At 36.2% G+C, this 27,014-nt stretch overlaps 1 protein-coding gene across 4 annotated transcripts in view; it reads left to right on the forward strand.

Moving 5' to 3' along the window:
* nek1 (NIMA-related kinase 1) overlaps positions 1-27,014 on the forward strand; it is a 50,471-nt gene that overhangs the window by 6,323 nt on the left and 17,134 nt on the right. The window contains exons 8-31 of one of the 4 annotated variants that reach the window (XM_056481343.1): positions 745-799; positions 1,243-1,443; positions 1,620-1,689; positions 3,280-3,434; positions 3,622-3,687; positions 5,553-5,612; positions 6,189-6,236; positions 6,332-6,412; positions 8,601-8,809; positions 8,891-9,016; positions 9,104-9,206; positions 10,069-10,155; positions 10,735-10,818; positions 11,165-11,242; positions 12,300-12,395; positions 12,486-12,668; positions 12,755-12,820; positions 14,728-14,968; positions 15,930-16,070; positions 16,801-16,971; positions 17,072-17,284; positions 18,088-18,196; positions 18,632-18,708; positions 18,924-19,129. In XM_056481343.1, the coding sequence (XP_056337318.1) occupies positions 745-799; positions 1,243-1,443; positions 1,620-1,689; positions 3,280-3,434; positions 3,622-3,687; positions 5,553-5,612; positions 6,189-6,236; positions 6,332-6,412; positions 8,601-8,809; positions 8,891-9,016; positions 9,104-9,206; positions 10,069-10,155; positions 10,735-10,818; positions 11,165-11,242; positions 12,300-12,395; positions 12,486-12,668; positions 12,755-12,820; positions 14,728-14,968; positions 15,930-16,070; positions 16,801-16,971; positions 17,072-17,284; positions 18,088-18,196; positions 18,632-18,708; positions 18,924-19,129 (2,926 nt within the window). Of the gene's footprint in view, positions 1-744; positions 800-1,242; positions 1,444-1,619; positions 1,690-3,279; positions 3,435-3,621; positions 3,688-5,552; positions 5,613-6,188; positions 6,237-6,331; positions 6,413-8,600; positions 8,810-8,890; positions 9,017-9,103; positions 9,207-10,068; positions 10,156-10,734; positions 10,819-11,164; positions 11,243-12,299; positions 12,396-12,485; positions 12,669-12,754; positions 12,821-14,727; positions 14,969-15,929; positions 16,071-16,800; positions 16,972-17,071; positions 17,285-18,087; positions 18,197-18,631; positions 18,709-18,920; positions 19,130-27,014 lie in introns of all 4 variants that reach the window. The other 3 variants (XM_056481342.1, XM_056481344.1, XM_056481345.1) reach the window with 3 other exon arrangements.

Here is a 27,014-nt window from a genome sequence, read left to right on the forward strand (position 1 = left end):
AGTTCAGATATAAACACTGATGTTTATGGTAAAGATTAAAATCAGCTCAATGGAACTTGACGCTGGTGAATTTTGTAGCAATTACATTGTTTAACCAATGGGTGGCGACAAACAACCATCACAATTTTGTCACTATGATCCACCTATAATGAAACATTAAGTTTTATATGTTGTACAGGATGTTAGATTTCTTTATTTAGCATTATCAGAAATGGTAGCAAAGATCATTTTTCGTATTGAATATTTTCCTTTTTCAGCTGGTTCTTTCTTGATTTTTATTATTTTTTTAAATTACAGGTTCTAAGTTCTGTTTGTTAAGACCAATGTTTTTTGCAGTAATATTTCTGTATAAATGGAAAGTAAATGAGTTCATTTGTCATTCGGAAAGCAAATGACAAAAAATGGTCCAATCCGTGACTCGCTTGACCTGAACCGTGAGATTTGTGATCCATTACACCACTAATATGAACATCCAGACTGAGATGTATTATTTAATTTTCAAACCACAAATAAATGTGCATTGGTTTGATTTAAAAAAAAAAAAGATTTAGTACTTTTTTTTTTTCATATTCGGGATTTTAGAGGATCTTTATGCTGTTTGTTTGTATATATCCATGTGTTTCCACTCGTGCATGTGTGAGTAATCCAAATGTGCTGCCAAAAACCAACAATTTACCCATTTGTCCTACTTTCTCCCTCTCTGTCTGCATTCTTTACCCGTTGTTCTGTCGGGTCTGATCCTAGTGATATCTGGGCCCTGGGATGTGTCCTGTATGAAATGTGCACGCTTAAGCATGCAGTAAGTACCTCATGTTCTCAATAGTAGCTTCTGTGTGTGAGGGATTTTTTGTGCTTTATTTTTTGATGTGAATGATGAAACAGAAGCAGCCCTTTCAAATCTGTTTAATCTGTCTTTCTATGTAGGTCTCATCTTCTCTTCTCTCTTCCTCTCTCACTTCCTTTCCTTCATTATTTACACCCTGAATATTCTGAGGAGACTAATATTTTACAGGGGAGAGTCAAAAGAAAGTGCTGCGGCTTTAAAAATTGAGACGATTAGCTGTGTGGAGAGACTCTTTGCAGCTGAAGAGAAATTCCACTGATTCATTTGAAAGTCTCTCCCCACTCCCCCCTATTTTTTTTATTCTCTGACATTATTGTAGGGTTACCTCATTTATGACTTCAATGAATATGGTTTTTGTCTTATTTGCAAGTACGACCAATGTTATGTCTTTCTTTCAGTTTGAAGCAGGAAACATGAAGAACCTGGTGCTGAAAATCATTCGTGGTTCATACCCGCCTGTTTCCATCCATTACTCCTCAGATTTGCGCTCTCTCCTGGCCCAGCTCTTCAAGCGCAACCCTCGGGAGAGACCCTCCGTCTCGACCATTTTGGACAAGCCTTTTCTTGCTCGCAGAATTCACAAGTTTCTCAGCCCTCAGGTGACAAATGCACACGAACATACTCGGTTAGCAGTGTGATGAATCATACACTTATTCTGTGCATTATGACTCAAATATAGCTCAGATGTTATGTAAAGCTTGGCGCTAATTCTTGGCTCGCTGCAGCATGTGTTGTGAACAATTTGTTTGTTACAATGTCTTCATGCTTATTGCAGCTTATTGCTCAGGAATTCAGCCATTCACTTCACCTTCAGCCCAAAATGAGTGTGGCCCATGCAGCACCAGGTAAGCACTTTCAATAATAACTAATCATTGTATCAATGCATCCGCAAGATCATTTTGAAATCGTCTTGAATTTCCTAAAGCTGATTTACATGGTACAGAACAAGTAGCCCCTTAAAATTACTGGAATGACTTTATTTGTAAATTTAAAATTATACTGTTCACCACAGCAGAATTCTGACAATTTACTGGTAATGTTGCAACTTCTCATTTTAAAATTCAAAAAAATTAATGAAAGGGTCTGCTCACACATGATCTCTGGCAATTTATGGGTAATTTTCAGTAAATGTCTGTAAGTGTGAAATCATTCACTACATGATAGAACCTATGTAATGCTGTTATTTGCTTACTCTTGGTCCCATTTATTTCACATGATAGAGTTATGTAACATCACACAAGTAATAAGTGCAATAAAACAGGTAGTAATAATAATAATTACTATTCTCTACATTTATATAGCCTTTTACACATTTTTGGGGGGGGGATCTCCTCATCCACCACCAGTGTGCAGCATCCACCTGGATGGCGTGACGGCAGCCATATTGCACCAGACAACACACCAGATGATTGGTGGAGAGGAGAAAGAGTGAAGAAGCCAATTATGATATGGGGATAGTTTAGAGGCCAGTCGGCAAATTAGGCCAGGATGTCTCATCCGAAAGATGGCGCTCACTGAGCTCACTGATCAGTATACTGGGGCGTAAGGACTCACACAGACTGCAGGTTGAGCGCCCTCTGCTGGTCACACTAACACCACTTCCAGCAGCAACCTAGCTTTCCCATGTGGTCTCCCATCCAGGTACAGCCCTGATTAGCTTCTGTTGGCGACCATGTGAAAGTTGCAGAGAGCTAGCTGCCGATTTACATGTGTACGTTTAATATTGAATAAGTTAATATTTTGAGACCTTTTAAACCATATTTCAGGGTTTTTTTTCCATTTTGAAAACAAATATTAAGCTACAGCAACATTGCATCTCCAGTCAACACACAGCAGTGATGGATTTCTGAAAGAATCTGCCATTTGAATGAATCAAGTGAAACAATGACTCAGATGCCCATTCATAATAATAACCATTTAATTTATTATTCGATGAATCAGATTTTTAAATGAAAAAATGACAATTATTTTTCACCACCTACTGGCAGTTTTAGTTCTTTTTTCAATCATTATTTCGTTAAAATGTTTGTATATTTCCATGTCATTAAAAAGGGATGCTTCACTCAAAAAATAAATTGTCAAACTAATCTTTATGTTGTTTTTATGTTGTTTCTGCATGAATTTCTTCCTCAAATATATTGTTATCTGGGGAGCCAAACTCTTTCCGAGCTACAAACAATCAATAGATCTATGTATATATACATATTATGTATATTGTAATGTCTGATTATTTTCAACACAATTGACACAATTATGGGCATAATTTTTCAGCCAATGCTAATCTGTGATTACATTTGTGATTTGGAAAAAATGAATTGCTCATTCTTTGAAATATAATTAATTTCAGTTTCTGCATCATTGCATTGTACATCATTTTCTTAATCTCCAAATAGCAAAGATTAATTACTGATATTCTGTACCTATAACCACCCTAGCCAAACGTCCAGCCCCAGGCCCCATCCCAATCTCTTCAGCTCAGAAAATCACCAAACCAGCAGCCAAATACGGAGTGCCTTTAACAGTGCGGAGACCATCTGAAGTTGTCAGGAAGGTCCCAGATGCAGCAAAGAAACCAGTTAAACTCAAGCAGGTGAGAGCCATGGGCAATAAGGAGAATGTATTTCATTGGCAACTCCACGCTCACATTTTGCCCATACATTACCACTCATTATCTCTGAATGGTCGGAAAGGCATCGAGGAACATTCATTCAGACATTTGTTGATGTTGTCCCACTGTGTGCTATATATGAGAGCCCCCGGTGTCATGTGTTGTCTAGGCTCCCCCTCCTGCAGCGGTTCAGAGGAGAGTGAGTCGAGTGGAGGAGGAGAGGAGGAAGCATGAGGTACATTAGAGAGCGCCCCCTGTCTACTGATTCTGTATTAACACCTGCTCCTGCCCCTCTGTATTAACCCACATACCCTTTTACAAATACAATCTGTCCTACTTGAGTCTTTTTTTCCTCCCTATCCACCTTTTTTTCTATGCCCCACGATGCTTTGCGTGAATTATGGGAGATTGGGAGTTAATTTTAGTTTAACTGTAAACAATCAGAGAATTAAATAACTGGGGACAATAAGGTGTCATTATTCCCCTTCCAACCAATGAAATTAATAATCAATTTATTAGAATCAACAAATTACTTTTAACTATTACTATTATGACAAGTTATACTAGTGAATAACCCCAAAAACGTTAAATGAGTCTTTCTATAGTAATATTACACACGTTAAATATTACTATACTTTGGGGAATACAGAGAGAAAAGGTGTAACATTACTTTCATATATGTTAAAAATAAAGCACAAATCCAAATGTGCCTCTCACTCCGTTTTCACCATGTGCTGTTTATGGTTTATTTGTAGCACAACCATTTTGCCGTTTTTTTAAAAAGAAGTTCCCCAAACCAGAAGTGCAACCCATGAATTGATACGCAGCAGTCACATGCAGAAAAAGGTGGATATACAGTACATAGCCCAAAGTGTACATTGTATGTTAGCAGTCCTGCAAATTGCCTTTCAAAGTGTTCTTAAAATATGTTGACTGCACTGTTAGTTAAGTGCATTTAGCCTGGCATACATGAAAATTGAAGTATGCTTTGGGCTTAAACCTCAAATAGGTTTACCCATATTTCACTAGTAATTCTTTTTAAGCAGTGCACTACAGTGGTTAAACATCTGTTAAACTCAGATCAAAACTCTTGAGCACTTGTCCACATGTTAATCCAGCAGTTCTATCACTCTAATAAGTGTGCTTACAGTTTACTTTGGATCATATTGTGAGCTGAGTGACTATTTCTAATTAATACAATTGAAATTAAAAATACAGATGTTCAAAAAATAAGAAACCATTTGGAAATTGTCTGGGTTTACTGGATTGAGTTTGGTTTGAATAAAATGTTAATATTTGTTGTTTTATTTTATTAAGGTCTGAAAACATGGCATCTTTCGTGTTTAAACGACAAGAGAAACATTAAGAGAAATGGTATCATTTGTTTACAGAATAAAATAGTATTTCACATAACGCATAACTATAAGTTATAAATCCAGAGATGCTGAGAATTTTCAGATAGTCTTTTGAAGGGATAGCTCTTTACTCACCTTTCACTTGTTCCAAACCTGTTTGTATTACTTTCTTTTATTGAAGAGAGCTGGAAACCTGTAACCATTGACTTCCTCGCTATTTGTTTTTCCTACAATGGACGTCAATGGTTACAGGCTTTCAAAAAAACTTTTTTTTCCAAAATACTTCATTAGTATTCAACAGAATAAAGAAACCTCATAAAGGTTTACAACCCCTTAAGGGTGAGTAAATAATGAGTAAATCTTTATTTTTTTGGTGAACTCTCCTTTTAATTTCACGAATCATAATTTTATCTTGATACACACATGGCGGAATGTTATTCTCTTCAGTGAATCTTTTTTATCTTCCCCTCCTTTGTTTTTGGTGTCCTTCTGCTTCTCTCCATCTGCCGTCATCCATATGGTGGGCATCTACATTTCCTTTCCATCCGTTTGTTTATTAACTCTTCCATCAATTTACTGTGTTATGCTATCTAAATTTAGGCAAACTTATTTTTTTGGGCTGCAAAGAGTGCTAAACAAATACATTTTAGAATCAAATAATGTTCAAAAGATTATATAAGGAAGTTTGATGAAATGCTTGATGAAATTCACATCTCTAAAAGTGTCCTGGCTATATTCTCTTTAGGAAGCAGTGAGGAAGAAGCGGATGGAGATGATGGAGAGAGAGAGAAAACAAAGAGAACAGGTCAACTTTTTTGATGACATTAAGATATTTCATATTTAACTCAATAAATAATTACTATTATTTATTAAAGACATACTAAATTGATCAAATGTGGCATTGAAGACATTTCTAATGTTATTTAAATGTTATTATGTAATAAATGTCGTTCTTATGAACTTTCTCATCATCAAAGAATCTTAAAAAAAAATGAAAGAAAGATGGGTCATGTGACACACTGAAGTTTGGAGTAATGGCAGCCATCACAGGAATAAATGAAATTTTAACATAATAACGGAGGACAAATGTTGTAATAATAGTTGTAATATTATTTAATTTTCATAAAGTCTTTACTGTTTAATATTTTAATAAATGCAGCCACATTTAGTGTAAGGCTTAAGATGCTTTCCATCAGATTGTGTACTTGTTGTGTAACTGTAGCTTTAGCGATTGAATGAGTTCACATCAGGTTCAGCAGATGGCTGCTCTAGTTTCATTAGATGGATGGATGCTATTTCTAATATGTCTCTTGGGCAAAGAGACGTTTAAAAGCTTCTTGATTGAGTCATTGACCCTCTGTAATTGTGTTTCTCTCTGTAGATGTTGTTACTGAAGGCTGCCCAGATGAAGAGATTTGAGAGAGAAAAGGTGAACTGATCAGTACCCGTCTCCCAATGGTTATTTACAACTATTGATGGTACTTGAATTTGTTGGCGTTAAAACTTTGACCCATTTCCTCTCAGCTGAACCGAATCAACCGGGCTCGAGAGCAGGGCTGGAGACACGTGCTGAGTTCTAGTGGAGGAAGCAGTCCTGAGCGGAAGGTGCACTCGTTTTTCCTATCTGCTACAGATAAGTCAAGAAAACCTGTCAATATGGTTAAAGGTCCCATGAAGTGCTTTAAAATGTGTATTTTTGTTTGGTCTGGGACATAATTTCAAGTGAAACATGAAGACGGGGTGGGACATAGAGTAGCTCCTCCTCTTTAAAAAAAACAGCCAATAGTGTTTTGTGTAATTGAGATCAAGCAAATCAACTGAAAAGCAAGTGAGAAGCATCTTGAAAATGGCAGGACATGTCAGATACAGAGCATTTGATTGGTCAGAAGATTTGATGAGATGTCAAAAACTTGTGTATCCATTTAGGCTGAAGTGACAAACCTCAAGCCTTGGATGTTTATGGGCCCTATCATACACCCGGCGCAATTAGGCGCAAGACGTGTTTCTATGACGTGTTGCTATTTTCAGACCATAGTTTTCCCATTTTCCGCTACGTTGTTTAAATTGCAAATCCATTTATGCCACTTTGTGTACTCATGGGTGTTTCGTAGAGCTGTGAACCTACACTGGTCTCACGGTTCGGTTCGGTTATGATTATCATGCCATCGATTCGGTTCAATTTGATATCACGGTGCATTGACAATGCTTTCCATACACGGTTTTATATTTTCCTCACAGCAACAATTCTTGTATTAAAATGTATAAAAATATTTATATACTATTTGTAATACAATTTTGTCTTTTCAATACAAACAATCAGATATATAAACTGTACCTTTAAACAACACGAGCATTTATAGCAAATAATATAAATAAATATAAATATCCCGCTCTCTTTTTGATCCTTGTCTACAAAGTTCTCTTACACCCCTTTGATTGGTCACACGCTCAACAGAAAGGGCTGTGATTGGCTCTTGCGCGCTGCGCTCTTCACAGATTAGTGACACTGATAAACGGCAGCGACGATCACAGCTGATCCATGATAGACATGGTGGAGAAAACTCTGCAGGCATGCGCTCGTGTCCATCCAAAAGTATCGCTGTAACAGCCGAGAGGAGAGGAAAAGTCATGCCAGCAGGTCAAATAGGCCACAGTGAGAGAGAGAGAGAGAGAAATGGAGTTTACTTTCATTCTCTCATTTGCAGTGAAATAGGGGCTTCTGCTGTAAGTGTCAGTGAAAGACTGTCCAGCAAACACACACGCAGTGAAATTGTGCAGAGTTTCTGTGTTTTTAAGTAGTTGGAGTGTTGTAAATACTCGCGCTCACCTCCCTCGCCATAGTAAGCTACGGCTACATAGCGCATATGAGATAAATGACGTCACTACATAACCAGTTATGATTATTACTGAACCGATACCGAATTGTCTGCATCTATATCACGGTGCACCCAAAAAAAACAATTAATTTTGACACCCCTAGTGTTTCGGTCTAGATAAGAGGCGTGTTAAGGCGCAATGTTGGCGCGCTGCTATTTTGAGGAACTAAAATAGACAATAGACCAGCTGAGAGCAGGTCTAAAGTCCAGCGCAGAGCGCGTTAGTTGTGCGCCTCGCTTACACATTGCTTAATAAACACAGAATGTACAGCAATACACAAATATCTTTACAAATGAAAAATAATTAAAGGAATAAAATATTACAAAAATTATTATTTTCTACATAAATATAAAAACCACTGCTTTTTCAGTTTATTCATGACAATTTGCTTTTGTTTATTGTTATTATTCGTAGTAGTATTATTTATTATATGCATATTTATATTTGTTTTATTAAGAACAAGCTTTGATTTGCTCACCTGTCAGGTTTTGGACCATATGGGCATAGCATGTGTATTTGGATATAATGCAGTTTTTTGACCACACTTTATGATTGTTCATTTATTCCTTTGCTGGAAATTATAACTGAATTTAGAAATAGTTTTGAAGCAAATCAAGTGAAATTAATTATGTAGGCTAATGGATGTTTGTGCGTACAACACATTTCGTGAGATAATGCAGAGCGTATTTTTCCGTCCTTAAAATAGCAAAAGTGGATTCGGACACACCCTTAATGCTTTGGACTTTGCGCCTAGATCGTTAAAATAGAGCCCATTATCTTCTAGATGTGATTTTGTCTCTGTTCTGGAGTGCACTAGCTTATAGATATCCTTAAGGCTAACATACTGATACTAATATCTAAAAACTTTAATGTTACCAGAACTTTAAATGGTTTATCTTTCTATGTTTCTGACCAGTTTTATGGTGGTGGCGGCGGCAATGGAGCTCCACATTCCCCAGGAATATCTCCTTTTCCTGTGCCTGGGCCCTCCCCTGTTCCTGCTCCGGCTTTAGCTCCAAGCAGAGCACCATATGACCGCATCCACCCTCCAGCTGAAAAAATTTCCAAACCAACACCTAAAGATGGCTCTGGTGAAGGAGCTGTGTTTTCAGGGGACAATGGCAGGTGAATAAGATGGGTGAGAAATATACAAGGGTATTTTTATTATCATTGATTTATTGTGCAACAATGTTATTGTCTTTAAAGGTCTTCTTCAGACTCAGGGACACTAAATGGTCATGCCTGCATTCCTATTAAGAATGCTGTCAGGAAAGAACAACGTAAAACAAGTCTCCAAAATGAGCAGATTTCAAAGATCGACTATGCCAATAGGTCAGATGTGTTTTAATGTTTTCTGATATTCAGCCTGTCTTCACATCTGTCAAATAGAGATAAGATCACTACTTGTCTTGACTCTAGGTTTCGAGGTCAGCTGGCAGCAGAGAAATCCAAGCAGGTGGAGGAGTTTCTACAGCGGAAAAGAGAAGCCATGCTGAATAAAGTTCGTGCAGAAGGACAGCTGGTACGTTTCTTAACTCTGGATACTCTTCTGATTAATGCAAATATGTGGGTTCAGTACAGTGTTTTTTGCACTATGTCAGATTCCACTAAAATTGTTAAAATTTTCTCTTAGTAGTTAAAAAAAAGGCATGAAAATAAATACTAACTTATTCATGTTTTCTGAAAGAATCTTAATAATATTTCAAATACAAATACAAGACCACAGAAGCACACTTACCAGCATTTTTTATCTGTCTAATATACATTTGATAGATGTTTAAACATAGACATCTTGGCTAAAATGAGGCTAAATTTGGGCTGTCAGACCAAAAATAGACTAGTCTCCAAAAAGACAGGAATGAATGACTGAATTAAATCTGGCTAATCTATGTATTTAACGACAAGTTTATTTTGGTGTATTGTATAAAAATTGCCTGTTTGCTTGGTTCAGGAATTACATCACACAACCAAAAGTTCATCGAAAAGAACTCTTGCTCTGCTAAAATTATTTAAGATCCATAATAAATAATATTAAATGTATACCTACAGTAGGAGTGTTTTAAAATTAAGAATTAAAATTAGCCCTACAATCTGTGTTATATTCTTTATTGTAATTCAAATTTGGTTTAAAAATAAAAACAGAGTGAAGCTAAATTATATTTTATGCCACGGATTTTGCTTATGTATTAAAACTGAAGCATTTCTTTAACTCCCAGTTTAGTTCATCAGCTTAGGGAAATGAAATGGCCTGCTGTATGATCAGTTTGGCTCTGTTGAACAATTTGATTGCTTGAGAGTGTTTGAATTTTGAAGTCAGTAATGGGATTGATATTATAATTAATGATGTGGCTTTTATAATATCGGTTTAACCAATGGGTGAATAGGGGGCCCGGCAAAATCTGGCCGCCATCTTTGCAAGCTGGACAAACTCCTCCCGATGCAGGAGACCTCGAGTGAACAAAGAGGAGGAGGTAGGAGTCCTGTGTGGGACCGACCCACACTCCTCAATCCATCTCGCCACTTAAACCCCTCATTACCCAGCTCCTTATTTTAAGTTGTATGTGTCCACCCAACATTGCTGCAGCTCTTCATCAGTGGCGTCTGATGTCCAGAACCTGTTTGTTTGTGTATGTGAGCATGACCTACAATGAAAATGCTCCAGTGTATCATTTCATTTTCCACAGTACCACATTAAAAAAAACAATCCCTCTTTGTTTTATCCATTTTCTTCATTAGTGAATGTTATTTTGCTTGAACTGCCCTGTTTTTTTTAGTGTAACTTCTGGACTCTAGCTAAAGACCATCTAACTTTCGCTTTTTTATTGTCCTGATGAATGATTCAGTGAATTTGATTTCTTTTTACTGCTCACCTATTGGTTCTCGTGTTTGCCATTCCCATTTTACAGCATAATTGTTTTTTGATGGGTTTTTTTTTCTGATATTTAACCATTTATATATTTCAGCGGATCATTGCAATACACGTCTTACCTGTATTGTTTGTTGGAAGGAAAAGAACTTAAAGAGATGATGTGTATCTGTGCATTTCACAGGAGTATTTGACCAGATTACGACAGATCAGACTACAGAACTTTAATGAACGTCAGCAGATCAAAGCTCGGCTCAGAGGAGAGAAGGTACTGTATTTACACCCACATCTTCAGCCTGGTTGTCATTTTTTAACCTATAAATTGGCAGTATTGTCAACTGTATGATAATATGCCTCTGTAATCTGTCCTAATATTAAAGTTTAATAATAATATATGAAGAGATGCAATGCAAAATCCTTTATGTGCCATTTGCAATTTTCTTCTAAAATTAGCATTTTTCTTAGCGTCCTATGTTTTACTTTAAAGGCATTGAAAACAACCTATTAATCGCTGTAAAACTGAAATTACTGAACCTATGCACCTACTGAAAAATGCTAATATTAAAAGATTTCAGATGGCACTGTATTTAGGGTTGTATTACCATCTCTTTCAGTATGACAGTGATGGCTCAGACAGTCAGGAGTCATGTGAAGAGGCAGTGCTCAGGAGGAAGAAGATAGAGGCTTTGAAGGTGTTGATTTTAGTCTTTCGATTATGTATTTTTCAAATTATTTTATCAGTATAATAATAATTTGATTCAAAACAGTTTATATACGATTTGTTTGTGTTTTAGAAATACGTCCCTTGCTTAACAAGACTGTATTTATTACTTAAAAAAATTTTAATATTTACCAATAATATTTCATATTCAAAACTGAATTTTAAGCAAGCCTTTTTTCAGAATGAAACTTAATTATATTTACAGGGTGCCCGCAGGGTCTTAAAGTCTTAAATCTCAAAAGCTACATTTTAGGCCTTAAAAATTCTTATCTCTGCTAAAATATTGTGTTGTAGGTCTTAAATCTTTTTTAACAGGTCTTAATTTCCCTTAGCTACCCAGTCTGTCCATTACAGCCACACAATCACCAGCAATCCCAATCTCAATAAAAATTAAATAGCATTTAATCAATTTCCTTACAGTAACATTTGCTTAAAAGTTTTCCCATTTATTTACTACTGTTACTGACCTGACCTATATTTTTTAATATTATTAAATTATTATTATTGTAGACTGATGTATTTGACAGCTATGTTTTGTTCTGTACTTGGAAAGGGGTTATAGGTTTATTATTATTGATTATTATTAAATTATTAAATGTATTCAATTATAATCATTTTTGATAGGGCTACTATGATATTTGATATTTGAAAAAAAAAAATCCTCAGCATTTAGACCTGTATAAGTCTAAAATTTTATTCATAATGGTATTAAAAATGTCTTAAATGTAACTTTGTGAAACCTGCAGAAACCCTGTTATAGTACAGCATTGCTTTGAAATAGAAATCTGTTGTAAAATTATACATAAATTTAATGTCACTTTTGATCAATTTAATATGTCATTGTTGAATAAAAGTAGTGTTAAAAAGTGTTAACTTAATTTGGTGTTAAAACTTTTAAACATTTTATGTATTTTTTTAAATTTCTCATTTTTTTTTTACATTTTCTTAAAACAAAACATCAAAATGCAAAAGCGACCAGATTATACTTTAAGTAAAACAATATTCCTGATTGTGTGTTTTTGTGTAAGGCCCAGTCAAAGGCTCGTGCTGCTGTACTGAAAGAACAGCTGGAAAAGAAGAGAAGAGAAGCGTATGAGAGAGAGAAGAAGGCATGGGAGGATCATGTATGCCTTCATCTTTTCATCTCCGCCTTTTCCATCTCTTCTCATTGATCTCTTATGAATTGTAATTTACATAATTTTTTTGTGACAAAGCAGCTTGTTGCCCGAGGAGTGAAAGTTGCAGTTGGGCCTGTGGGTGGGACTCCATCTCCTGCAGCCCCTCCCACTCCACCATCTGATCCCACCCCTCAGGAAGCTCCTCCCAAAGCCACACCCTCCTCTAGACCCAGCACTCCAGCCATCTCTATGACTGCTGCATTGAAGGATGTGGGCGCTGTTAGTCACCCCTAACACAAAATCATTATTTTTTTACTTACTTTAACAACCATACTATAGCTGTCTGTGTTTTCTGTTTTTGGCAGATTTCATCAGGGCAGAGTTCTCCTATGAAAGAGGACTCCCTTAAAGCAGAACCATCAGATGTACAGGTCTGAAATACATATTTGGATTAAGGGGGTGGTCCACTACGATGTCATATTTTAAACTTTAGTTGATGTGTAATGTAGCTGTGTGAACATTAACAACATCTCTGAATGTAAGACACTCAAAGTTCAATGCAAAGGAAGACATCAGCTTTTACAGAGTTAGCTTAGCAAAGCCTACAGCAAACGAAGTTTGGCGACTACAAAAAAATACATCCGGGTTAGTGAGATCACAAACCCTTCAGGTTAAGCGCTTTCACCGTGCACATACACCCCACACAGCAACGGGGCATGGCCAGAGATGCTGTAATGTTATAGCAGAGAAAGCTAAAATTTCGTCCAAACGCTGCTATTTCCACAGAGCTTTTTCTGTTTCTGTATTTGGGCTTCCAAAGGACACGACACAAAGAGGGAAGTGCTGACAATTTAATTTAAATTATGTTACAGCGAATTATAATAAAGATATAGCTCTAGCATTTGACAAGGAGAGCTTCCAGAATCTCTCCCAGTTTAGTGCTGGATTCGGTTAAAACTCCTCCAACTGACGAAACTGTAGATTGTGAGCCACAACCTGTAAGAATTTTTATTTGTTAAAATTGATCAACTACAGGCACAGTTTCTAGCATAAACAGTATGATGTAGGGAGGAAATAAACAATGGGAAATGCTGTTTTGCACCGCTAACAATTTAGCTACAAAATCATATTCATCAGTCAAACCGCTGTAAACAGCCACATTCTTTAGCAGCGCGAGCAATGTCTCTCTCTATGCGGCCACTTTCAGTGTCTTTCTATGCGGCCGCTTTCCCTATGTTCTACAACTCAAACAACAATCTCGCAAAATGATATGTGATTGTTTCATATTACTTACACATGCTTATAATCCGACTATATGCCAAATATATATGTCAAAGACACTTGACAGATTTTATTTTAGAGAACAGGTGTGAGGTTCAGCTGTGTGCTCTTCATTTTCTGTCTGATTCAGCTACTGTTTACACAGAAGGGCGAGACGTGGTGACGTGGAGCCGATTTTGCAAATCACAGCACGTTATATTATCTGACTAATCAGAGCCTCTTGAGGGTGGACCTTTCAGAGGAACTATGACAGTCGTTTTCATGTTAGCTAAGTAGCTGTATATAATCAAAGTAAGATATCTGAAAATAACCTGATTTTATACAAGTGAAGCATGAGCACACATTGCTTTGCATCGAATAAACACAGCCAAGCCTGCTAGCCATAGCATAGCCAATACTATTAATATATAAAAGTTTATTAAGGGTTCGTATGGGTGCCAGAAATTCTTGAATTTTAGTCTACTGCTTGAAAAGTGCTTGGATTTTGGATAAAGTGCTTAAAACTGCTTGAAATTGTAATTGTGTTCCTTTCATATCAATTTATTTGACTAAATAGGTAATAATAATTAACCATTTAAACAAAATGTATATTTTTGCTTTTGCGTAAACTGAAAACTCTGGTGTCTGCACATGTGACTGTATCAATCATAATCTTTTTTTGTTAATCTGCACCATCGAAATTAAAATAAATATAAATTGACGATGAAAGATGACACTTGTAGGATGCAAGTCAATGATATTTAAGAGAGTAAATCGCATTAATTCAATTTTGGGCTTGGGACAAACTAGCAGTCAAACATTTTACTTGGAATACTCTATTATACAAAACAATATCAAATGGCATCTGTCACAATGTGATGAGTATGTATGTAAGTAAATATGTAGTTTTTCCACTATTCTAAAGTGCTGGTAAAGTTTGAAAGTGTGCCTGGAAAGGGCACGAAAAGTGCTTTAATTTGACTCTGGAGAAGAAATAACAACCTTTTTTTATTGAGTAACTGTCACTGAGCACTTTGACTGGAATTAGTTTTTTCTCTTTTTTTCTTTTCTTTTTTAGAGTGACAAGAAGGAGATTCTTCGCAGACTTAATCAGAAGGTTCAGACCACTGAGGAAGTTTCTGAAAAAAAACCCACACCTTCCAGCAATCAACCATGTCTTGATTCTCAACCAGTCCGACCCTCCATCACAGAGGAAAGGCCTTCCACAGCTGCTGATAGGAAGAAGTGGGAAGCTGTAGCTCCACCCATACTGTCTGTAGCTGAACAAACTCTAGAGGAAACCTGTGCTACTCTGGCAGGTATTAACACTGTAATCTGTTCAAGAACATGCAACAAATAGTTAAATTATAGGAATGGGATACACCAAATTAACATTAACGTAGAATGCTGCATGAATATTTTACAATAGCAGTCCAGTTGGAAAGTTTCAATCAACAAACAATAAATTCCCAAAATAATTTCTGGAATAACTTTGAAGATTATTAATCACTTTCGGTTAGATCGCAGTGTGATTGTTTTTCCATCCCCAAGTTGAGGTCATCCTACAATAAAAAAAGAGGGATTTGTTTGTCAGAACTTTGGAGATATAACATATTATGACTTTTTGTTTGATACAATTTTAATTCTTAAGATCCTACAATGACACTGGTTTAATATCATATATTTTATTCATTCTTTCAATTACAATTCCTAAAGACAAGCCAAAACACAATTTTACTTCTTTTGGATATGCTCAGCAGGCATGGGATGTCAACATGACGTCAGATCGATATTGTACCCCAACATCCAATTAAAATTGGGTTGATGTCACAACCCAACCTCGGGTTGACATCAGTCCAATGTCCAACCTAAAATTAACCAAATATTGACATCTAATGTTGTTACAGCTTTCGTTTTGTGGACGTTGCCACTATATTGTCTATAATCAGACGGTGGATTTTGGTTGCCATACCTGACAAATAAATGTCAGTATTTGACGTCAATATGACATTGATATAAGATGTTGGCTCGACTTTGGATTTTGGTCTCTTTCCAACAAAACCTGAAATCAACCAAATATCAACGTCATTTGATGTCGTTATTGGACGTCAAAATAATGTTATCCTTAGATACTGGAAAGACTTTGAATTCTGGTCACCTGACGTCACAACCTAAATCTAGCCTATAATTATTGTCTTATGACTTTGTGTGCCTGCTAGGGGTATTTAATGTGAGCACCACACTCATTCTTTTGTTTTGTTTCCAATTGTCTTTTCTCAGTGTCTCAGGTGGCATCTCCAGAGACGGATGCTCCCTCATGTGGAGACAGGAAGAAATGGCAGACGGATGGTGTTCCTCTTCTGTCTGTGGCTCAGCAGACACTGGAAGAAACCAGCTTTAGAACAGCAGGTCAATTAACAGGTGAACTTCCTCAGAATTAGCTGGGATTCTGTAGTTTATGCAGTTAAACTGATTCAACAAAATATCTTTCAAATTGTTATATAGGATTTGTATAAAAGGGATAAAAAATGGGAACGTCAGCTCCTTAGCCTACTTAGAAAATGTGCTCTGCTGCACAGGTTGCAGAGACTCACAGTTTCCAGCCTGAAAGTTATTGAGTTCTTGTGGCATTTCACATTTGCATAACTCTAATGAGAAGCGAAACGAGTCAAAATATTGCAGCACTTGGATGCGTCTGAAAGCACATGCCATCCACTCTCATTACATCAGCATCATGCATTCATAGAGCTACCCAATGCGTTCAGTTATGAAGACCAAATAAAGCTCAACTTCTTGTAAATTGGAGGCTACAGATGTATAAAATGCACATTTAAATATTTGAAAGGGGGTTTTGCAAGTCAGCTAGATGTAAAGGCTGGTTCGTTTCATATACACCCACTGTTATTTCCAGAGTGAACAGATTGTGTTATGGAGTGTGTTTTGTATTGTAACCATAGAGCATGTGCTACGCTCTCTGGGACTCCAGGCACTCTGTAGCAACCAGCTGAATAACAAACAAAGCATTAGGTTATATTCAAGAACTCTAGTCTTTTTTTGTTTGGAGAGACAAAAATCAGGTGTTTTTGTTGAATTTAGCAAAATTAGTGTCTAATTGAATTCAAGAATATATATATTTTTAATCTTGTTTCAGAAAAAACAGCAGGTGAAGTCATTTGCATGGACGCCTGGCAGGGGGAGGGGCTAAGGAAGGCTTGGGGGCGGAGTCCAGATTCAGAGGTTCTGAAGGTGTTGGAAGAGGCAGAACTTCAGTCATGTACGCAGAAACTAGATCCCACCAGCACATGTGACCACACACTGACAGGTGAGTCTTTAATCTGAGTGTTTGTGTAGTTGTTGTTTTTCCCTATGAAATGTGTAGTAAGTGACAATAGTTTTCTGTTTTTCTCTGTTGTTTTCATCAGAGAGCCTTAATCCCATTGAGGAATCAGATGCCGCTAATGAAGCCAAGCAAGTGCCTCCTCTCCAATCGTGCCAGCCTGCCATTGGCCATGACAAACAAGAAGTGACATGTCAAGAGACAGTGCCAATCTTAGAAGAGGTTAAAAGTCAGGAACTTATCCCACCAACAGCAGAGGAGGCAGAAAAATCTCATTCTGGAGAAAGTGACATAGAGGGTAAGAACAAAACACTAAATATGACTACAGTAGTCTTCCAGGGTGTCCACAGGGTCTTAAAAAGTTGATAAATCAATTATGAGAAAATGAAGGCCCTTAAAAGGTATTTAAAAGTCCTAATCGCAGTTTTACAAGGTCTTATATTTTGATCATGCATTGTCCAAACTGTTTGACTCCAAAAAAACATAAATATATTTATTTTTCTTCTAATATTAACAACGGTGTGCTCGATCCATGTGATTGGCTCGGGCCGGGACGCGTCCGTCCAAGCTCCTCCATCCAGGTGATGTCATGTAATTTGTGACAAACACTGGAAGGTGATGTGACGCTCTCCACATGTAGCAAAACCATAGAGCGAAACAGACAGTCAGAACAGACAGACATAAAATGCAAGTTTGCATACTCCTGGTTGGAGAACGACAAACACTGGCTGAAGCCTGTCACTGAAAACAACCGCGTGATTTATTCTTTCAAACTTTGTTTCTTCCAAGCTTATCGGAGTTCTGTTGCATAGTTTTGCTCCATTGATTTATTTAACTATAACTGTTTATTAACAACTGTTTAATAAGTTGAAGGTTTGATACTGATTACAACTTGAAGTGGTCATGAGGTCTTAAAATATTCTGAGAAGGTCTTTAAAAAGTCTTAAAAAGGTGTTAAGATTATCTTTAGGATTCCTGCATATACCCTGTCTTCATAGACCATGCATACTCTGTTATTTGAGTTTAAAATGTGCAAGGATTACGATCATCAATCTTGAGAATTAATGTTTATAACAAATTCACTTTTCTCTTTTCTTTCAGTGGTGGATGATATGGAGTCAGTTGTTCTGGATGATGTATCGCAGAAAACCGCAGAGCCGCCCCCTGCAGAAGTAATTCAGGCGTGGACTAAAGACACTCCAGAGTCTCTGTAAGCTTTTCCACAGAATTTGACAATTTATATAATACTTTTGGCATTCATATCTATATCACTGTTACTGTTTTGGGGGGGTGGGGGTTTCATCTTCAAACTAATTTTATTTCAAAGCTGTAAATGTAGGGAAAACCTTTCAACAGCCATTTCTTCAGTGTCAAATATGCTGATTGATTCATGCTTAAAAATATTTTGTAATATTATTAATTTTGAAAATGGTTGTACTGTTTTGAATATTTTGCTTGGATTTTGTTTATCGTTTTTACAGGATTATTTGATTAATTTAAAATAATAAACAGCAGTTCATCAAAACAAACAAAAAAACTCATTCTTGATAAATATAAGGATTTCTTTAAGACAAAACTACTGTAGTGTACATAATTACATTATATAAAACTTTGCCTAATCTTTGCTTTCTCATTTTAATATTAGGCCAGCAGAGGGCAGAGTAATACAAGCAGAATGCACAGAGGCACCTCAGATAGAAGAGAAACATCCTGATCCTCCAGGTATTCTCGAGAGCAAAACTAAGACACCTTATCTCTCTGTCACACAAGCGTGTCTCATTATGCACCATATCAAAGAACCCCAGGCTTCCCCTTTACACTTCATTTACCTTCCAACAATGTTAATCCTCAGAAGCTTTAAGAACTCCGGTTTGAATGAAGCTGAAATGTTATAAACAAAAGCTGTTTTTGTCATGACCTCATTCTTTTTCCAGTAGATGAGGCTTTGTTTGTGAAGTTAAGCAGTAGTCCAGCTCACAGACGCACAGTAGCGTTGGCCATGCTGTCTGCTCAATCCTCATTGGAGGACTCTTCCTCTGCTGCCTCACGTTCTCGATCAGTCTCTCCACTGCGCTCCCACCGCCACGACGATGCACTCCTCATCGGCCTCTCCACTGGCCTCTTCGACGCAAATAACCCAAAGGTGAGCACTGCCAATGGAACTCCACTATACTGTGTGTTGTATTCATTATTCAGTCCTATTTATTTTCCTTCTCTCACATGTTGGTTCAAATCGCTGAAGCTAAACTCTTGCCAAGTCTTCAAGTACTAAGGCCTGGAATGCACTACAAAGCAAGAATGCATTGAACTGATTTAAAACTCTTCTTATCGGACACTTGCCAACTTTGTGAAGCATTATAGAGAAAGACTGGGCATCACACAGTAAACAACAGGCTTTTCAAACCTGACACACTCATGCATGTGCCGAGAAGCACATCACAAATATACAAAATGTATATTCTAAAATCAGCCAAAATATGAAACGATCGATCGATGTCAACTTTGTTTCATATTCTACATGAGGTTTTTGTGAAATGAGTCCACTTTAACTACGCAGAATCTGCAGATTGGCTCTGACTTTTGGTAGCTAGTGCTTAGACTTCAAATTGAGGCAAACATCTGGTCAAACATTGTGCGTTCTAGTCTTAAAGGCATAGTTCACCTAAAAATGAAAGTTTACTCATGATTTACTCATCCTCAAGTGATTCCAAAACTTTCAGTTTCTTTTTTTTTTGCTCAACCTAAAATATATTATTTTAAAGAAACATCAACTTGCAACAAGTATTATGGAGGTCAATGGTTAGCTGCTTCTATGTTTTTTTCAGGATATCTTCTTTTGTGTTCAAAAGAAGAAAGAAGCCAATACTCTCATTCAATTCAAGATCATGCACAAAATGCACTGGGCTAGAACTAAACTGAATAAAATTTTCCCAGATCTTAACACAACTTGGTAAAAAGCCTTGGAGTAACGATTGATGACCAACTAAACTTCTCTGAGCACATTTCTAGAACTGCTCGATCTTGCAGATTTGCACTCTATAACATCAAAAAGGTTTGACCCTTCATATCTGAACATACAGCTCAACTCATTGTTCAAGCTCTTGTTCTCTCCAAACTGGATTATTGCAGCTCTCTACTAGCTGGGCTTCCAGCTAATTCTATCAAACCTCTTCAGCTGCTTCAGAACGCAGCAGCACGAGTGGTCTTTTATGAACCCAAAAGAGCACATGTCACTCCGCTACTCTCCCGTTTGCACTGGCTGCCAGTTGCTGCTCGCATCAAATTCAAAGCTCTGATGTTTGCTTACAAAGCGACCTCTGGCTCTGCTCCTTCGTATCTGCTCTCACTTCTGCAGATTTATGTCGCCTCGTTGTTACATCCTTAAGAGGGAAGAAATCACTTCCCCAAACTCTCGTATTCAATCTGCCCAGTTGGTGGAATGAACTCCCTAACTGCATCAGAACGGAGGAGTCACTTGCTGTCTTCAAGAAACGACTACAAACGCAACTGTTTAGTCTTCACTTTCCTTCCTAATCTTAACTGCCTCTCTGGCTATACCACTAACTGTACTCTCAAAAAAATATATAAATAAATAAAAGTGTCTGCTAAATGACTAAATGTAAATGTAACTTGCCTTCGCTGTACAACCGAACCAACTGTTACATACTTTCTGGTCTTGTTTAAAACTGTCTGATTATTGGGTCTTCAGGTGTTATTCTGCTTTTTTTCATTATCAATAGACTCAAACCCCTTAACAGCATTGTTTGGAATCCTGCCAGAATATGTTGAATTAAATTCATTACAGGCTGATAGTGTAGCTTTTGCAAATTTACTGGCTAGATGATTTATTCTTATGAATTAAAAGTCAGCAGCTCCCCCTTCTTATCGGCTATGGGATTTTGATTTCTTGCATGCTCTTAGAATGGAAACGATTTGGTTTACAATAAAACAAAAGCCAGAACAGTTCCAAAAAATCTGGAGCCCTTTTCTAAAAAAATGTTCAAGGAGACACCTATATCCTAATTGCTTTTTTTCTTTTCTTCGTTTAATTAATTAATTAATTAATTTATTTATTTATTTATCCTTTTGTTTTGTTTTTTATTATTCTTATTTTTACGTTATCTTATCTCTATGTATATTTTTGTGTATATATGTGGTATTTTACCTTATTATTTATATACTTATTTAGTGTGTAATTATGTTTTCCTGATAATTTCTTGTTTGGTGAATTGTATCAGTACATGTATATATCTATACAAATCAATATTATGTATATTTTATTCTGACCTAAAATGAACCTACACTGAAAAAACAGTCAACAGACTGGCAGCAGGGCTTCCAGAGATATTCCGTTAAATTATAGAAAATAACCATTTCACAAAATTACATGAAAAAACTGTAAAAATACAGAACATACTGAACGGTCAAAATTCATTAAATTACAGTTTATTACTGGTAATAATTTGCATTTAAACTGTGAAAAAAAAGAAAAAAAAAAGGTAATTACTGCCATTGTACTAATTATTACTGCAATTACACAGATTATTGCTGTCATTTTACTAAATATTACTGTAAATAAATAAATAAATAAATAAATAAATATATATATATATATATATATATATATATATATATATATATATATATATATATATATATATATATATATATATATATATATATATATATACACAAGTTAATTCAATAAATAGATTAATTAATGTGATTTTATAGATTATTACTGTAATTAAACAGGTTGTTAATGCAATCATACAAATTAATTAATGTGATTATTATGATTATTAATGTAATTATGCAGGTTATTACTGTAATCAACATTAATTAATGTGATTTATACAGATTAATTCGTGTAATTATGCATGAAATCTCTGAATATTCTAAACATTTTTTCACTTAACATTTGAATCAGAATTTTTTTTAAAAAGAATGATTAAAAAAGCTTAGGTAAAAATAATTATGTTGTCATAAAAACAATGTGAATAAAACCATAAACTATAATATAGTTTAACAAATATTTTTTAGGATATGTAGGTTAATTTCCAAAACAATTTGCTTGATTTTATTATTATTTTTTATTATTATTATTATAATTTTTTTTTTTTTACAAAAAACTCCTTTGGTCATTGTTTAACAACAAAAACAAGGCTAGTGTCATGTGAGGATGCCTGCACAACAAAGTTGAGGATCAAATAGCAGTTTATTAAGGGAATCGTCTTGCAATTAAAGGTTGAAACAGGAACAAACAGGTGCATACAAATAATCCCAAGTGTAAAGGCGGCAAGCAAAATAACAAAGCAATGGGGTCAAACGTGGCAAGGAGAAACGCATCGTAATGCTCACTAAACAGTTTAAGACTCAGCAATGATGTGTCTGTGTGTGCTGAGTTTATATTCCTTGAAATCAGTCCATAATCAGTGTGTAATCAGTGAGTACTAGGAACCCGGGTGTGAGAGGTTCATGCTGGAGTTGTAGTTCATTAAAGTAGCGTGTGTGTGTAGTTTTCCAGCGATCCGCACCCGCTAGATCAACATTGTTAGAGTAGTAAAATAAACATTTTATAGTTTACAGTGCATGCATTGTATGCAGCCAACAAACAATAGGCTATTATTTGACATTATTAACCTCACGTTAATTTTCAGATTAATACTATCTTTACTAAAAACAATTTGACAGAATTTTTTCCTCTATTTTCACAGGAATAATTTGTAAATATTAAACTAAAGTTACGTGTTATTTCTCTGAAAATACAGAACATTTCCTTCCATCCTTCATACCAAAATACAAGCAATAACTGTAAACATATTGTTAGAATTTTTTAATACAGAACATAACTGTAAAACTATAGGTATTTCACTCTATATTGAAAAAAAAATGGAAAATTCTGTAAAAAAAACACAGACAATTACCTGTAAAATAACATTAACATTTACAGTGTAATAAAGCAAAAAAAAGAAGAATGAAGCCCAAACATGTTTTTGAAAGGTGAGTAAATGATGACAGCATTTTCAGTTTTGATGACTGTCCCTTTAACTATTCAGAAATGTAGGTGTGAGAGAGTTAACAGATGCACCGACCAAAGTTAATGCACATTTACCAATGTGTGTGCAGTTATTCGAGGGTAGATCCAGTGGCTATTCTCTCTGCAGGTCTCAGTGCCTTGAACTTGATGATGGCAGCAAATGGCAGCCACTGGAGTGAGACAAAGAGAGGCATAATGTCTGCTCTCTTAGGTTCATTGAAGACCAAACGTGCCACTGCATTCTGGATCATTTGAAAGGGGTTTTATTGCGCGCACAGAAAGGCTAAAACAGGATAGAAATGATCTGCCTGAACAAGAAGTGGTCACATGCTTGATTTTTAATGGTGTGATTTTCTTGATCTTGCAAATCTGCAAGAAGTTGGATTTGCTAGACAATATTGCAAATAGTTTTCCCAGGTTTTTTGGCTTGGAGGACAAGGAGGTTGAGCTAGATCACTGCGTGGGCAGAGTAATGTTGTGTACAACTAATGTTGTGTAAAGAAGAGTAGGGGCCAAGCACGGAACCCTGAGGTACATCAGTGATTTATAATTTAAAACCTCCAGAATCTTTTCGTGAACTAGGGTACAATCCTGTAAACTACAGTTTTAGGAAATCCAGGATTGAGTTGACAAGAGGATAGGTGTTTAACAGTCCAGGGGCCTGATTTATAAAATTAGTGTAGAAACCTTCTAAATTTTAATTCAATTGTAATTCTTAAATTCTGATTTTCATTTTTTGTTTAAAAACTCTCCGTAGGTCCGTACTGGCCCAATACCCCCTTAAGTGGGTCCGTTCTCTCATCAGTTGGAATAGAATAACTTTTGCATAGATTATGATAGACATTTTTCTTTTTTACCTATGATTACTGACATGTGCCGGAACCAACAAAAATAATTACAGCAACCTAGAACCTAAAAGATACACTTTTAATTTGAGTTTACAAAAAAAATAAGCACCTTTTTTGGAGGGGTTTATTATAAAACAGACAACATACAATTACTTTTAATAATTTTCAACAGTGTTTTATGAAAATTCTAAGGGTTTTCCTTAAAATGATACCAAACTTTTGCATTTACACCTGTGCATGTGTATTTGGGAAGCTTTTAAATTTGGGTAGGCAAAATCCAGGTTGCACTTGACTTTAAGGGTTTAATGATTATGCCTCATATGGTGATTTAAAGGGGTTCAATTATATCAATATTTAAGTTAAATGTTTACTTAGAGCTGCGCACTTTTTCCCATCAAGTTTTTTTTTTAAATCGCAGCTTTTGCATGGCAAGTGAGACCCCAGTTTATAAATGAGACCCCAGATTTCTGCAAACAAGTCCAGCCGAATGAAGACTGACATTGCTCCCACCAGCCGCAGGGCTTCAGTGACTGATAGCAAGCCTGTGAATGTCAGCTTTTAAAACCTGACTGATTACTGTCTGACACATTGTTCTTGGAGAGGAAAGAAGAAACCTGAGCTGGAGAAGAGAGACCCAAGACTTACTCAAGCCATTTGTGACTTGTTAGGCAAGTGCCGGTGTGGAGAGATGTGTTCTACATTCACATATATTCTTAAAGAAGGGAAGTAATGGGGTCAAGGGGGCAGATGGTGTGATGGTACAGGAAAAGGTATAGACCTGAAGCCTGGAGAGTTGTGGGTAGTGGTTCATGCATTTGTGGTGTTAAGAGCTGGCTGACTATTGCTTTATCTGAAAGAAAAAAAATGTCAAAGTCATTAGCCATATAAATTGCACAGCTTGGTGTAACATCAGAAATGCCAGATGATAAATTACAAAAGACTGTAGGAAATTTCAAGATGCATAGTTCCACCTTATTAAGAAGTGTCATGTACTGATATGTTTAACTATATTTTTTATTTGAATATTTTTGTTTTCACTCTTTTGCATTTTAATATAGGTATAATTAGTCATTATTATTTATAATATTATTTAGTAATATTGTTTAATATTATTAATCATATAGTAATATGTTTTACAGGGTTGATTATAGGTAAATTCTTCATATTTTTTGTTTTTTGTTTCAGTTTTAGTCATTTCAATACTTAGATTTATTTCAGTTATTATTTGTAATGTATATATTTTATTTGGGGCTGCACGGTGGCGCAGTGGGTAGCACATTTGCCTCACAGCAAGAAGGTCGCTGGTTCGAGCCTCAGCTGGGTCAGTTAGCTTTTTAGTGTGAAGTTTGCATGTTCTCCCCGTGTTCGCATGGGTGCTCCGGTTTCCCCCACAAGTTCAAAAACCTGATATAAGTGAATTGGTTAAGCTAAATTGTCCAAAGTTTATGTGTGTGTGAATGAGTGTGAGTGGATGTTTCCCAGTGATGGGTTGCAGCTGGAAGGGCATCCACTGCGTAAAAAATATGCTGGACAAGTTGGCGGTTTATTTCTCTGTGGCAAGATTAATAAAGGGACTAAGCCAAAAAGAAAATGAATGAATGAATGAATATTTTATTTTGTATAGGTCTTTGTTATTACAGGGTGTCCGCAGGGTCTTAAAAGTTGATAAGTCAATGTAGAGAAATTTAAGGTTCTTAAAAAGTATTAAAAAGTCTTAAATGCTATTTTGCAACGTATTCAACGTTACATCGTTTTTGATTATGCAATGTATGGTTGTATGCTAAGTTTGCCTGAATTAAATCTGCGAATATCAGGATGCTGTGTAGTGTTTGAAATCAATAAAATCCTGTTAGATTTGACATCATGCTGCTTTGTTTACTGCAGTAACCAAGGCAATATCATTAGTTCTATAGGCACCAACCTGCTGAATTAGAAAGATTTCATATTTTTTTTATTCAGTATGTGAATAATGTTTTAGTTTTGCATTAGTTTCTTGCATTAATATTTAGTAAATGTACTGTAAGTTAAAATCTCACCAGTGTTTCCAGGTGAAACCTAAAGTTGTTTTAAGGTCTTAAAATGTATGGAAAGAGTCTTAAAAAAAGGTATTGAATTTCACTCTCTGATTCCTGTATATACTCTGTATTATAGAAATTAGTTTTGATAACAGCCTATAATATGATTAATAGTCAACTGTTAATGTTTATGTTATTAACTAAGCATAACATGTTAATAAATACTGTAACAAGTCCTCATTCCTTAACGCATTAGCTGTTAACTAATGGAAGCTTATTGAAAAGTGTTACCACAATTTAGTTATTGTTTTACATTTGGTTTATGGTAACTGCGTAAGGGGAATTTAAATTTGTGTCAATCTTAACTGATAAATATGAGACTATTACAGAGCATCCTAATAGAGGACCCCACTCCTGCCATTCATCATGCGGATTAGAGCAGAAACTTACAGTAGAAAAGGAATAGAACTCTGGAAAGAGCTATAGAAGAACTATGAAGAGGAAAGAGATGGCACTATAGCAGGAGAAACAGATGGATGTCTTTAATAGCGTGTAGCACTTAGCACCGAATGACGAGGAGCTCAGATTTGTACATCTTGCAGAGTATTTGTTTGGGGTGATTTGATTCCCACAGACTGGAATTTGTGTTTGTGTGCACATAATGGTGTGTGCATGCAGGGATAGGCATATGTATGAGTGTGGATGTGCCTCAGGGCATTGCTGTGCTGGAAGGACTGCTGAGTGTGTATGTGTGTGTGTGTATTGGAGCTCCTGAGTGGAGCGTTATTAATGCGATTCTTCCACATCCTTGATGTGCCAGTAAACCAAAAGGACTTTGCGCTGGCCTGTGTACTTTTTTCGCCCACCCCACAGCAGCTCATACACAAATGCTTTTCTTTGCCCTCACAAAAGCACATTAAAATTCACACCCACGCCCACACTTTCGCAAACCTACACGCACATTTGGCCTTTTGGCTTGCCTGCACCCTGCCCTCTGGACAACTGGACAAGCAGATCACACACACTCACGCACACACTAAAGGCTGTCTTTCTCAGCGCAGACTGTCAGTCTGTTTAATCAGTAGTTTAGCACTGCTCTGTGCAAGTGTGAGAACACAGTGCATC

Source organism: Danio aesculapii, chromosome 20, assembly GCF_903798145.1.
Source record: "Danio aesculapii chromosome 20, fDanAes4.1, whole genome shotgun sequence".
NCBI lineage: Eukaryota > Metazoa > Chordata > Actinopteri > Cypriniformes > Danionidae > Danio > Danio aesculapii.